This window comes from Lolium rigidum, chromosome 7, assembly GCF_022539505.1.
Source record: "Lolium rigidum isolate FL_2022 chromosome 7, APGP_CSIRO_Lrig_0.1, whole genome shotgun sequence".
Taxonomy (NCBI): domain Eukaryota; kingdom Viridiplantae; phylum Streptophyta; class Magnoliopsida; order Poales; family Poaceae; genus Lolium; species Lolium rigidum.
The window spans coordinates 273,089,007-273,101,315 of record NC_061514.1 but is presented as its reverse complement, the minus strand read 5'-3'; the positions used below and the strand labels follow the sequence as shown (position 1 = coordinate 273,101,315).

At 45.5% G+C, this 12,309-nt stretch overlaps 1 protein-coding gene across 1 annotated transcript; it reads left to right on the top strand.

The window, feature by feature from the left end:
• The first annotated feature begins 3,276 nt into the window (after nucleotides 1-3,276).
• Nucleotides 3,277-10,787, top strand: LOC124678353 (putative anthocyanidin reductase). The gene is made up of 4 exons (XM_047214256.1): nucleotides 3,277-3,407; nucleotides 3,514-3,683; nucleotides 9,849-10,447; nucleotides 10,585-10,787. Exons 1-4 carry the CDS (start codon nucleotides 3,299-3,301, stop codon nucleotides 10,715-10,717), a joined length of 1,011 nt encoding a protein of 336 aa, XP_047070212.1. The 5' UTR covers nucleotides 3,277-3,298; the 3' UTR covers nucleotides 10,718-10,787.
• Nucleotides 10,788-12,309: the final 1,522 nt, after the last annotated feature.

Here is a 12,309-nt window from a genome sequence, read left to right as displayed (position 1 = left end):
GGAGAGTTGGAAGAGGAAATCTATATGGATCAGCTCGATGGGTTCGTAGTAAAAGGTGAAGAAAGAAAGGTGTGCAAGTTGCTGAAATCTTTATATGGCCTCGAAACAAGCACCTAAGCAATGGCATGAGAAGTTTGACAGTAACTTTGACTTCCGTAGGCTTTGTTGTCAATGAGGCCGACAAGTGTGTTTACTATCGCCATGGTGGGGGCGAAGGTGTTATACCGTGTTTGTATGTGGATGATATTCTGATATTTGGTACAAACATGAGAGTAATACACGAGGTCAAGTCTTTCTTGTCAAAGTGCTTTGATATGAAAGATCCGGGAGAAGCTCGATGTAATTCTGAACATCAAGCTTATTAAGAATGAGAGTGGGATTACTCTAACGCAATCCCATTATGTTGAGAAGATCTTGAGCCGGTTCGGCTATATTGATAGCAAGTCTTCTCCAACACCTTATGATCCCAGTGTGACATTGCGCAAGAACCTGGAGGATTGCCATAGATCAATTGAGATATTCTCGGATCGTTGGCTCACTCATGTACTTAGCGAGCGCGACTAGACCCGACATCTCTTTGGCTGTTGGGAAGTTGAGTAGGTTCATGTCAAACCCGGGTATCGATCATTGGCATGCACTTGATAGGGTCATGCGCTACCTATGTGGTACAATGAGTTATGGGATTCACTATTCAGGGCATCCAGCTGTTCTTGAAGGATATAGTGATTCAAATTGGATCTCAAATGTAGCTGATCTGTACGCCACAAGTGGGTATGTATTTACCTTTGGAGGTGGCGCAGTGTCATGGAGATCTTGCAAGCAAACCATATTGACGAGGTCAACTATGGAAGCAGAACTTACTGCTTTAGACACAACCACTGTTGAATGGTTGCGTGAGCTCTTGATGGACTTGCCTGTGGTTGAAAAACCTGTTCCGGCAATCCTTTTGAATTGTGACAATCAAACCGTAATTGTCAAAGTGAACAATTCTAAGGATAACGCGAAGTCATCAAGACACGTCAAGAGACGTTTGAAGTCCGTCGAGAAATTGCGAAACTCCGGAGTAATAACTGTTACATATATTCAAACAGTACAAAAACCTGGCGGATCCCTTTACAAAGGGACTATCACGTAATGTGATAGAAAGTGCATCGAGGGAGATGGGTTTGAGACCCGTTGATGTTACACCATAGTGGTAACCCAACCTTTGTGATCGGAGATCCCGTGAATTAGGACCTGGGAAGAACAAACTAGTGGTTTAATTGAGGAGAGTATTATGTAACCCTCTCTATGTGAAGATGCACAACTCTCAATTGCTGTAAGGCAGGTTGGCAAAAGCCTTAATGTGTTTATGTTGGCTATTTTAGCAAAGATGCTGTCCTACAGAGCATTCTTGAAATAACACACCTATATGAGTTCGATTGTTAAACGTCGCAATCTATGAGATTTGGGTGATCTCTAGTAAACTCATGAAGAGACCACGAAGTATGACGCATATGCTTCACCCGCGGGGTAGGCTACTGGCAGTCATGTACTGGTCATGACTTTGAGTGAAACCCTGTTCACGCAAAACTTGAAATTCAAGGCTTAGTCCATTGTTCAAGTGTGAATGGATGTAGCTTAAGGTTCTAGGCGGAAGTTCAACTTAACAGTCTCCGCTGAAACACTGGTATATAAACAAGCAGTGAGTATTGGTAAATCTCTAAATGAGTATTTGAGATCTGGTGGGGGATTGTTGAAATATTGGGTCCACATTTGGTGGCCCAAACTAGATTTCAGATTTTCCCTATAAATCTCAAAGCCCACTTAGTGGCAGCCTTGTGAGTTTGAGCCCAAGTTGGTGGCAGCTCACTAGGGAGTGGCAAGAGGTGAGAAGTTTAGTCCCACATGGAAAGTTGGGAGGAAGTTAGACCACCTTATAAGGTGGGTTGTTTCACCACTAATAAGTGAGTGAGAAAAGGAGTGCTACACGAGTGCGCTCCTCCTCCTCCTCGCTCGTCTCGACTCGACACGACACGTCACGACGCGCGCGCCGCGCTCGTGGTGAGTGGATTGAGCCTCGAGCCGAGACTTTCCTTATTTTTTGCAGCTCAGGAAAACGAACAGAGTCCTAGACGGATGCGTCGCAGTTAGTCGGTTCGGGTCGCTCCCGGATCGTGGGCTGTCTGTAACCGACTCAAAACGTTCGTGCGATGTGGGCGTGGCCCACGTTGCCTAGGGTTTCCTGAGCCTATATAATCTCCTGCCCGGCTACCGCAGAATCACGTCTAATACACGAGTTAGGGTTTTCCACCTCTCTCTGCTTGCGCCGCCATCATAGCCTACTCCATCCCGCGCGCCGACGTGCATCGGCGAACGGGAGAGCAGGTCTCCAGAACCGCTCGTCCTTGCGATCCTGTACGGGAGAGGGCAAATTAGGTTTTTGGGAAGCGCTCTGCGCGACTGCTCAAGCTCTTCACCACGGGTCGCCTTTCGTCCAAGTCGGGCGGTGCTGCCTACCGTCGTCTTCAACGCCGTCTACTTCGACCCGTCTTCCCTGTCGTCAACAACGTTGTCATCAACAACGTTACTGCTGCGACATCATCTCGCTACACCTCCACCGCCACCAGATCGGTACGTGCGACATATCTCGATCTGTTTAGTGATGGATGCTTTACCGTTTGTGCTGTCTGCTACTCATGTTGATTAATGCATCTAGTATGTTCGAGTTTCACATGTTAGTAGCTGCTGTCGTTATGTTTTATATTCTGGAATTAATCATGGAAATTGTGCCTAATTATCCAACATAAACTACCGTAGCGGGACTTTTCTTTTTTTCTGTATTTTTTTTTAGTTGTGTGCATCCGTAAGGCCGCTAAGGCAGTACGTTGTTGCAGAGACTGGGTGTAATTAGTATCTTCGATATTAATATATGCTCTTTGTCGAAAAAGCAATAGATGGCAAAAAAATAAAAAGAAGAAAACATGATGGTGTGTGTACATTGTTTGGATTAACGATAGCTCGATCTTTGCAAAGTTTTGACCTGCCTCGGTAGCTACTTATTGCAGTAGAAAACATCAAGAAATTAATAATCCCATGCAAATTTGTCTGGTAGCCAGAGGAAGCAGGTGAGAAGTAGGTCTCGGGAACCATGACGAGCGATGCTGCCTGAAGCCTCTCGAGCCAGCGTGAGGCCGTTAGCTTACTTAAAGAGGCAGCACAGGCCACGGATGCATAGAAGCAGTTCCAGAGGGGAGGGGAGAACACGTACAGTATACTGCTAAGAGGAGTATAGTAGTCCGACAACAAGGGAGGAGAGATGATGAGCAGGGTGTGCGTCACCGGAGCCGCCGGCTACATCGCGGCCTGGCTCGTGAAGAAGCTCCTGGAGCGAGGCTTCATCGTCCACGCCACCCTGAGAAACCTCCGTAAGCCCATACATGCAACCTGTGTATCCTCTTCGAGATCTCCCAAAGTTATCGATCACACGCGTGTAGTTGCAACTGATTAGTCGCGTCGCATGCGTGAGTACAGGTGATGAGAAGAAGACGGCGCTCCTGAAGGCGCTCCCTGGCGCGGCGGAGCGGCTGACGCTGTTCCAGGCGGACGTCTACGACGCCGCAACCTTCGAGCCGGCCATCCAGGGCTGCGAGTTCGTCTTCCTCGTCGCCACCCCGCTTCTGCACGACGCCACCAGCACCAAGGTAACGCCACCACCATGATCGATCGATTGAGAAGCTTCAGTACGTACGGTGACTTCATCGATCGATCGATTGACCAACAAATCCGTGCCTTGTTCGATCGATATGTGGCCTGTATCTTTTTCACTGCCACCCATTATTTCTTCTCTCCTGCGATTGGAGACAGCGGTTAGCAATCAACTGATGCGTTAGTTTGCGTGTATTCAGAGTTGAGACTGTATTTAGCAGAAGTTTCTCTCTCTTTCACGTTAGTTCGATGCCATCTCACACAAAATTCCATTACTGTATATACATGACAGTTCTAAAAACCTGGTATACACAGAGGATAGACAACTGGAAGATGCCTTATAGTACATACATACTAATATAGTAGGACAATTCTAAGAAACTGTTATGAAGGGCAGAGCACCGAAAGATGCCTAGCTTAGCATAAACTACTACTAGGATCACCGACTAAACTGAAGTGGTCTCCTACGCCCGCTGCAATTAGAGTGCTACCGGGCTAGAGATCGTCGTGCGCAGTCCTTAAATTGCGCGCCGTTCCTTTTGTCTCGTTGTGTTAGAGAGTAGCGTTCTCTTTCTAGTCTCGGTCGCTGACTTTGCTGTTTTGTAAGCTTTCCACGCTCGCTGGCAAGGATATGGTCGATCGCCCCGCCCTGACATGCAGCATCAGAAAATATATATTAGTTTTGCACGGATGAGAGATACCGGACCCATCTATCCGGTGTATATAGATTAATCGCAGACGATAACGACGGGCTTTGATTGCTTTTTTTCGATAAAGGAAATATATTAATATCAAGAAGATACCAATTACACCCAGCCTCTGCAACAACGCACCGCCCTAATGACACTATGAATGCACACAGCCAAAACAAGAAAAGAAAACTAAGAAAAAAGCAACTGCATATAAGGTGTTTAACTAGTAAATATGTCCATGCGAGTTGCTGCGGATTAATTTAGAATGTTTTTAGGCCCTGGAAATTTTCACCTATTTCTTGAGTTGTATGAAGAAAAAATTGCATTCAGGAATTTTAAAACCATAAACCGGCTTTAAACATGCTTCAAAAGGTCTCAATTGTTTTAAATAAAACTACGTCAAGCTTCCTAGTATATTTAGAATGTCCATGGTAAATTTCAAATTATCATACTATTTTGAATCCGCACAACTCGAATTCAGAAAACCTATTTTGGAAGACGAAAAGCCTGGATTCCTCTCTGTTACGTAGTTTTAACTTTTACTAAAACACCCGACCTTTATTATTTAAATTGCATAAAATTTTACATAACCCCGGGGCTCCAAAAACTACATGTATCTTCCGCAATCTAAATCAACCGAGGTCCTAGCAATATGTTGTGCATATGTACCTGGCTGCCTCCCTTCATGACGAGTGTCTCGTCTCGTTCGCCTATTTATTTCAGTGATGATCATGACGTACTTTTCGTTATTGGCTTCTCCAATGCTCCGGTTTACAGCCGCACAATCTGAGGTAATCTGGACATCATAAACGGATCAAAACGAACATTTTTTATGTTTATTTTAGGTGACCTGCTCTTATAGTTTGAGGCTACCCAACCCCGCCAAAATTGGATATGGCAAATTCTGTTCCAAGAAACGGCTACCCGTAATAAAGAAATTTAAGAAATTTTTATATACAGGGTAGAGCACCGGAAGATGCCCCCTTCGCCGCCGTCGGCGCAGGCCGCCGGGCAAAGTCCCGGGCGGTGCCGGCGGCGGCGGACTCGGTCCTACCCGCGCGCGAGGCGGGAGTCGCGGGATCTCCCGTGGCTGGCGGTGGTGCACCTCGGTGGGCAAGGCTCCGGCGGCTGCTGCGCTCCTGCCGGGAGGCGGCGGCGCTGGGCGACGTGGCGGCGTCGGGGCAGCCTCTTGGCGGCGGGGCGGCATGGAGGTCACGGCGGCGCGGGCGGCGCGGTTCTGACCCAGATCTGGGCCTGCCTGGGCCCCATCTGGGCTTGGGCGGGCCAGATCTGGCATCCTAGGTCTGCTCCCGACGGCTGGTGGAGACTCTCCTGCTGAGTGTGGCTCGGACGGCGGCGCGTGGACTGCAGCGCGGCCACGGGAGCTTCACGAGCCCGTCGGGCTCGGCCGGGCCAGAGGGGCCTGGTTTGCTCCTGTAGTTGCGTCCGGTCTGTCACCGCAGCTGGCGGTGGAGGTGGCGTCCTCTCGCGAGGCTCGCTGTCCGAGCTCCCTCGGCTCGGGGTTTCCTACCGGTTTTGTTGGTCTTCGTCGGTGGGTCACGGTGAGACGGCGGTGGTGGTTGCGTGACCGTGGTGGCGCGAGTTGGTGGGCGGCGAGGTTGGCGGAGCATGACGGAGTGTCCGGGGCCGTGGGTCTTTGGGGACGGGAGAAATCCTTGTCGATGGCCGACACCGACGCGGTGACGCTCGCGGGCGCCACCATTCCCTCTTGAGGGGCGTCGGGGTTTCCCCTTCCCACTGCCCTTCCGCATACCGGGGGAAACCCTAGGCTTGTCCGGGCAGCAGCGTCGTCATCGTCGCATCCCTTCTTGAAGGTGCTGCCTTGGTATGCGGCGCTTCGGAGGGCTAGGCTCGTGGTGGGAATCTTCCGGAGGGCGCAGCGGTTGCGGATCATCAGTGTTTTCGTCGATCCGGCTTTGTCATCCTTTCTTTCTTTTTTCTTCTTCTTTTGTTTTCTCTTGGGCTTTGATGTGCTGTTTGCCCCAGCGGTGGTCGCTATCCTGTATCAGTTCGTTGCTATATTAATATAGCGGGGCGAAAGCCTATTTCGAGGAGCACCGGAAGATGCCTTAGCACATAAAATATTTGCAGTCACCGACTAAACACTAAACTGAGTTGGTCCTAGCTACTCCTACCGCCGCTGCAATTCAAGTGTAACCAGGCGAGTGATCGCGTGCGCACTTGTTAATTCGCGCGCGGTTCCCTTGTCTTTTTTTTTTTTTCGGTACCCTTGTCTCGTTGTCGCTGTGGCTGTACCGCTCCCTGTTCATCTTGGACGCAAGGTCCCACCCCAATTCTGCTTGCCAGAAAATGAAGAGCTAGCTAGCGTGCTAGTTTCGCACGGATAAGATACTCCATCCGCAGGGATAGATTAATCAGAGGAGACAACGACAGAGGTCGACTATTATTGGCACTAGAAGTAGATAGTCGGTGTGGAAAGCACGTAGTTTTTTTTTTTTTTTGAAAAATCACGTAGCTAGTCGAGTGCTGGAGCAGTTTAACTGTGACGTGATGTGACTTGAACGACCTGAAATTCCGCACGAAACAACGGGGCGTCGCTCCATGCGTTCAATATATACTAGATAATTCCCCGCGCGTTGCTGCGGATATCAATAGCAAACATATTGTATAGAAATAATTCATACATATTAGTGCATGTTGTAAAGATAAATAAGAAAATTGTGAATGAAACAATATTAGAAATGTAGGCATTGCACATGCAGATTCTGAAAGTGTAAAGCTAACATATATCATTGTTGGAAGCAACGTAGTGTTATAATTATGCCCAGCTCTTTTTTTCTGAACAATGAAGAGGCCCGAAGGCCTGGATACCATTAGCAACAGGGGTGGGTAATTATGCCCAGATTGGCTATGTTTATTACAATAGAATGGAATTTACTTTTCGACCACATGAATATCTTAAAACTCGGAAATGTATGCCAGTTGAACAAAACATAATAGATAATCTACTAATTCCAACAATCAAGGTGTCTTTCAGGAAAGATATGATTGCATGTAGCAAACTTAATTAGCTTTTAAGTAGGTACGGCCTGATTTTTTTTAAGGCCTCCTGCTCCATTTGCTGCATAAACATGAGCATCAGCCGCATGTATAAAATGCCTACCTATAGCTTTGTAAAATTTGACCCGCTGCATATATCTTATTCTGCATACCTTTTATATAGTTTACTAAGTGGGCAACAAAGCATCTTTTTGGATATACCAATCATCTACTGCTGGTTACCTAAATGAAAAAGGGTCTCTGATACATAAGATGAATTACCACAGATTGCTGAATGAGGAAAGAAGACAACTGACTCTATTGAGCTACATATATACATGTTCATTGCTACTGTCCAAGTAATTATAATAGTTGTAATCTCGTTAAATAGAAGCTTGGATACATGAAGAATACAGAAATACAGAAAGGGGAAAACACATAAGACAGAATATCCAAGATATATGAGGAATGTACAAACCAAATCTATAGAATTTGAAGGGCTTCTATTTTCTGATTGCCACGGATATTAAGTCATTGGTATAATCCTTGCTACAATTGGATTCATGGTGAGCTGCACATTGCATTGACAAAAAGTTAATCAAAGGTTGCATCAGTATGTTGATGATTCGATACTGCATATACCTGTTAGGCAGGAAATTCACCAAACGAACCAGTAGGAAAATAAAATAGCGCCTATGATCGACTGAATCACGCAGTTTAAAATCTAGTAAAAGTTCCAATGGAAAAACTCTAATACAGTAGATCTGTACCTGGAGAGGTTCTTGGAGAGGAGGGCTTGCTGCTTTTGGGTTGAGGCTGAGACCCAAATATAGGGTAGGGATACAGATACAGGGTGAGATGAGCTTCAAGGCGAGGTGACGGCTCATCTAGTCCACCACGTTGGCGGTAAAGCCATGAGAGCACCAGCAAGCGATGGGAATCGAGGGTGTCAGCTTCAAATTCGTCCATCAGGGACCAAGCTAAATGTGACCATTGTGATGGCGATGACGGGGACGGAGCAACTCCAGTACTTAAACGTGAGAGCAGATCCATCCGTGTTCACTTACCCTTGCATTCATTTGGTGGTGGAGGAGATGAATAGGGACCGATGCTTTGCTTTTGCATTTGTTGTGAGGAGATAGTGGTGGACAGGAACAGACCATGGCCTAGCATTTGCATTTGCTGCGTTAGTTAATAAGGTGAGATAACTCTGAAGAAGATGAAGGACCTCATTCTCTAGCGTGCTGTCTGGACAAAATTCTGTGAGATTTGCTGCTAAAAATAAATGAAATAAACAGGATCCAGCTGACATGGCTTACAACTAAACTGAAACTGATGGAGGTGATGTGGCATGCTTGCATGTTGAGAGAATTACCTTTAGTGGGTTGCTCCAATTTAGATATTATAGATTACGTTGTGCGCGTTTTTTACTCCAGAATTTGATTAACTGATGACGACTACCGTCGCGACTTGCCGTTGATTAACTGCACTCGTCTCCAGTACTCCGTGGAGTACCCTACAGTCGATAAGAACTACCTGCTTGTACTTGGACTACACAAAACTGATAAAAGTGTAGATTTAGTATTGTAAACAATTAAAGGGATTCTTTTGGACGTATAGGTACTCCTGAACCCGATATAACTTAGTCGGGTATTTAATAGTTACATGGTGTACTAACCACTAAGTTAGAGAAAAGTTGGGAAGAGAGAGTTTCCTTCAGATTGTTCATTCGAAACTTATCATTTTTGCCCAAGCTACATAATTTAAAATTTAAGTAGTAGGAAAAATGACACGCACATACATACGTGTATCCACTACATGCAAAAAAAAAATTGTTCAAAAATTTTAGAGGCATGAAAATACATGATTTTAGTGTGCATAGTAAGTCCGGCTCAGGAGTACCGGACTCCCGCTGCGTATTTCTAGTGAACAATACGCATTTTCGAGCTCTCAATATTTATGAGAAATTATTATTTTTGTGTATCCCAAAGTATAAGTTCTTTAGCATTGAGATTTAATACCATTGTAGAATACATCTTTATGTGTATCTAGAATTTTATCTCAGGATTTTTTGAAACTTGTAAATATCATTTTCAATTTAATATTAAAAAAGGAGTTACATGGATGAGCTCGAGCTTCAACGGGAGTTTCCTCGCAACTGTTATTCGTGGTGCATGCAAACTAATTTCTGATGTTAATCTGTTGCTGAATAGATCAATCTAATCTACTTACTCGATTTATCTCTGGAGAAACTGAAGTGTTTAAACCCATATACTCCATTATTTGATCGATAATAGCACCAATCCAGGAATAATTGGCACGCAAATAAAAGCATCAGTAAAAAATATTTAAAAGATGAATTTAAAGTAATTTAATGTTGGATTTAGATTTTTAAATCAAAGTTCTATTTTAAAAAAATGTTTATTTGTTTATTTTTTATGTGTGCAGTACAAGAACATCACCGAGGCTATCGTGGACGCCCATCGCATGATCCTGCAACAGTGCGAGCGGTCCAAGACGGTGCGGCGCGTCATCCACACGGCCTCCTGCCTGGCTGCATCGCCGCTCAAGGAGGATGGTGATGGGTACAAGGACTTCGTCAACGAGTCATGTTGGTCTCCACTCAACGTTACCTATGGCTACAGCAACTTCCACCTCGACGGGTACGTGACATCCAAGAGCCTATCAGAGAAGGAGCTGCTGAGGTACAACGAGAAGGGGGAGGACAGGGCGTTCGAGGTGGTCACACTGGCGTGCGGGCTCGTTGGCGGTGACACCATCCAGCCCATCCTGTGGAGCAGCATCCCGTTGGTGGTGTCTCCACTCACTGGCAACGAGGCCTACCACAACTCTCTCAAGTTCATGCAGGCGGTCATGGGCTCCGTGCCGCTGGTGGACATCGAGGATGTATGCGATGCACACCTCTTCTGCATGGAGCAACCGGCCATGGCCGGCAGGTTCTTGTGCATCGCTGGATACCCCACCATGCAGGATTACGTTGCCCGCTTTGCTACCAACCACCCCGAGCACAAGATACTCCTCAAGAAGTATGTGAATTTGTTTGATCGATCGAGTTCTCAAGTATTTCTTTTTATAATGCATGGATGCCTTATTACTTAAAAGATACTTTAGTATTATTGGTTGCGTGAATGATTAATTGACTTTTTGTGTGGTGATGCTGTAGGGTGGTAGGAGATGGAGTAAGGGTGCAGGGCAACACCAACAAGCTTGGGAAACTAGGGTTCAGGTACAGATATGGGGTGGAGGAGACGCTGGACCGCAGCGTGGAATGCGCCAAGAGATTGGGAGAGCTCTAAACTACTACGCCACCACATACCTCAACTCTGCTATTGTAAAGGACGGACCCGGGCCGACGTGCCACCAATATCCTACTTAGTTTGAGGGAAAACCTACTTTTGAATTCGAATTTGGTAGCCAGCTCTCGAATTCAAATATATATGGTTTTGGATGGTAGGTTTTCCCATCGGTTACAATAGATTCCCAATAAAATGTAGCACTACATGTTCTCGTGGTTTGTAAGACTCGGATCTCATGTTTTAATATTTGTATCTAGCGTTGCATGTTAATATATAAGGTGTGTTTCAGTCTTGAGTTATGGGTTGAATTCGTGGAGCTAGAATATGTTCCTCCGTTTTCTCAATCCAAAGATCATGGAGAACTTTCTTTTTTTTGCAGGGATGGAGAACTTTCATACAAGCAAATGATCCAACTTTGTTTATTTAACTAGACAAAATAATTGAATCAGTTGAAACAAATACAAAATATAATTATGTGTGATAAACTAGAATTTATATCAAGATTTTTTAACTCATCCTGTCTAACTTGAGCTTCCGTGTATTGATGTTTAATTAAGGCTTTGCTAATAATCTTCACAAGATCAAACTTGTATAAACTGAACTAACCTTAGAGGTTTTGAAAATATGAGTGAGTTCTAGGGTTGTAGAGAAACCTCTGGCAATGCAAGTTATCGAACCCATAGCTTCATGACGCACTGTCATTGAACAATTATTGGATCACAAAAGAAAAGATATATTTTGTTTTCTACTCACACGAGTCCAGGTCCTTTCTGATAGATTGCTAGGATCATCTAGGCTAGATCTCAACGGTAGAGCTATCTATGCATTGAGTTTAACTTGACATCTGAGAGCGAAAACAGAGAGATGGGAGAGGGGAAAGTGTACCTTATCCTTGGCTCGACGAGCCTGACGGGGTGGCCATGGTGAAGTGCAGCGGCGAGGTGATGGCGTGTATTTCACACGTTCGTTGGGCAACCCCAAGAGGAAGGTATGATGAGCACAGCAGCAAGTTTTCCCTCAGAAAGAAACCAAGGTTTATCGAACCAGGAGGAGCCAAGAAGCACGTTGAAGGTTGATGGCGGCGGGATGTAGTGCGGCGCAACACCGGAGATTCCGGCGCCAACGTGGAACCTGCACAACACAACCAAAGTACTTTGCCCCAACGAAACAATGATGTTGTCAATCTCACCGGCTTGCTGTAACAAAGGATTAACCGTATTGTGTGGAAGATGATTGTTTGCAGAGAAAACAGTAAAAACAAGTATTGCAGTAGATTGTATTTCAGTAAAGAGAATTGGACCGGGGTCCACAGTTCACTAGAGGTGTCTCTCCCATAAGACGAACAGCATGTTGGGTGAACAAATTACAGCTTGGGCAATTGACAAATAAAGAGAGCATGACAATGCACATACATATCATGATGAGTATAGTGAGATTTAATTGGGCATTACGACAAAGTACATAGACCGCCATCCAACCGCATCTATGCCTAAAAAGTCCACCTTCGAGGTTATCATCCGAACCCCTCCAGTATTAAGTTGCAAAGCAACGAGACAATTGCATTAAGTATGGTGCGTAATGTAATCAACAAC

Bases quoted from the DNA above. Each gene is read 5' to 3' on its own strand.
- LOC124678353 (XM_047214256.1), top strand. From the start codon at position 3,299: ATGATGAGCAGGGTGTGCGTCACCGGAGCCGCCGGCTACATCGCGGCC. The intron at 3,408-3,513 runs GTAAGCCCATAC...GCGTGAGTACAG, and splicing joins CGCCACCCTGAGAAACCTCC to GTGATGAGAAGAAGACGGCG. The intron at 10,448-10,584 runs GTATGTGAATTT...GTGATGCTGTAG, and splicing joins CACAAGATACTCCTCAAGAA to GGTGGTAGGAGATGGAGTAA.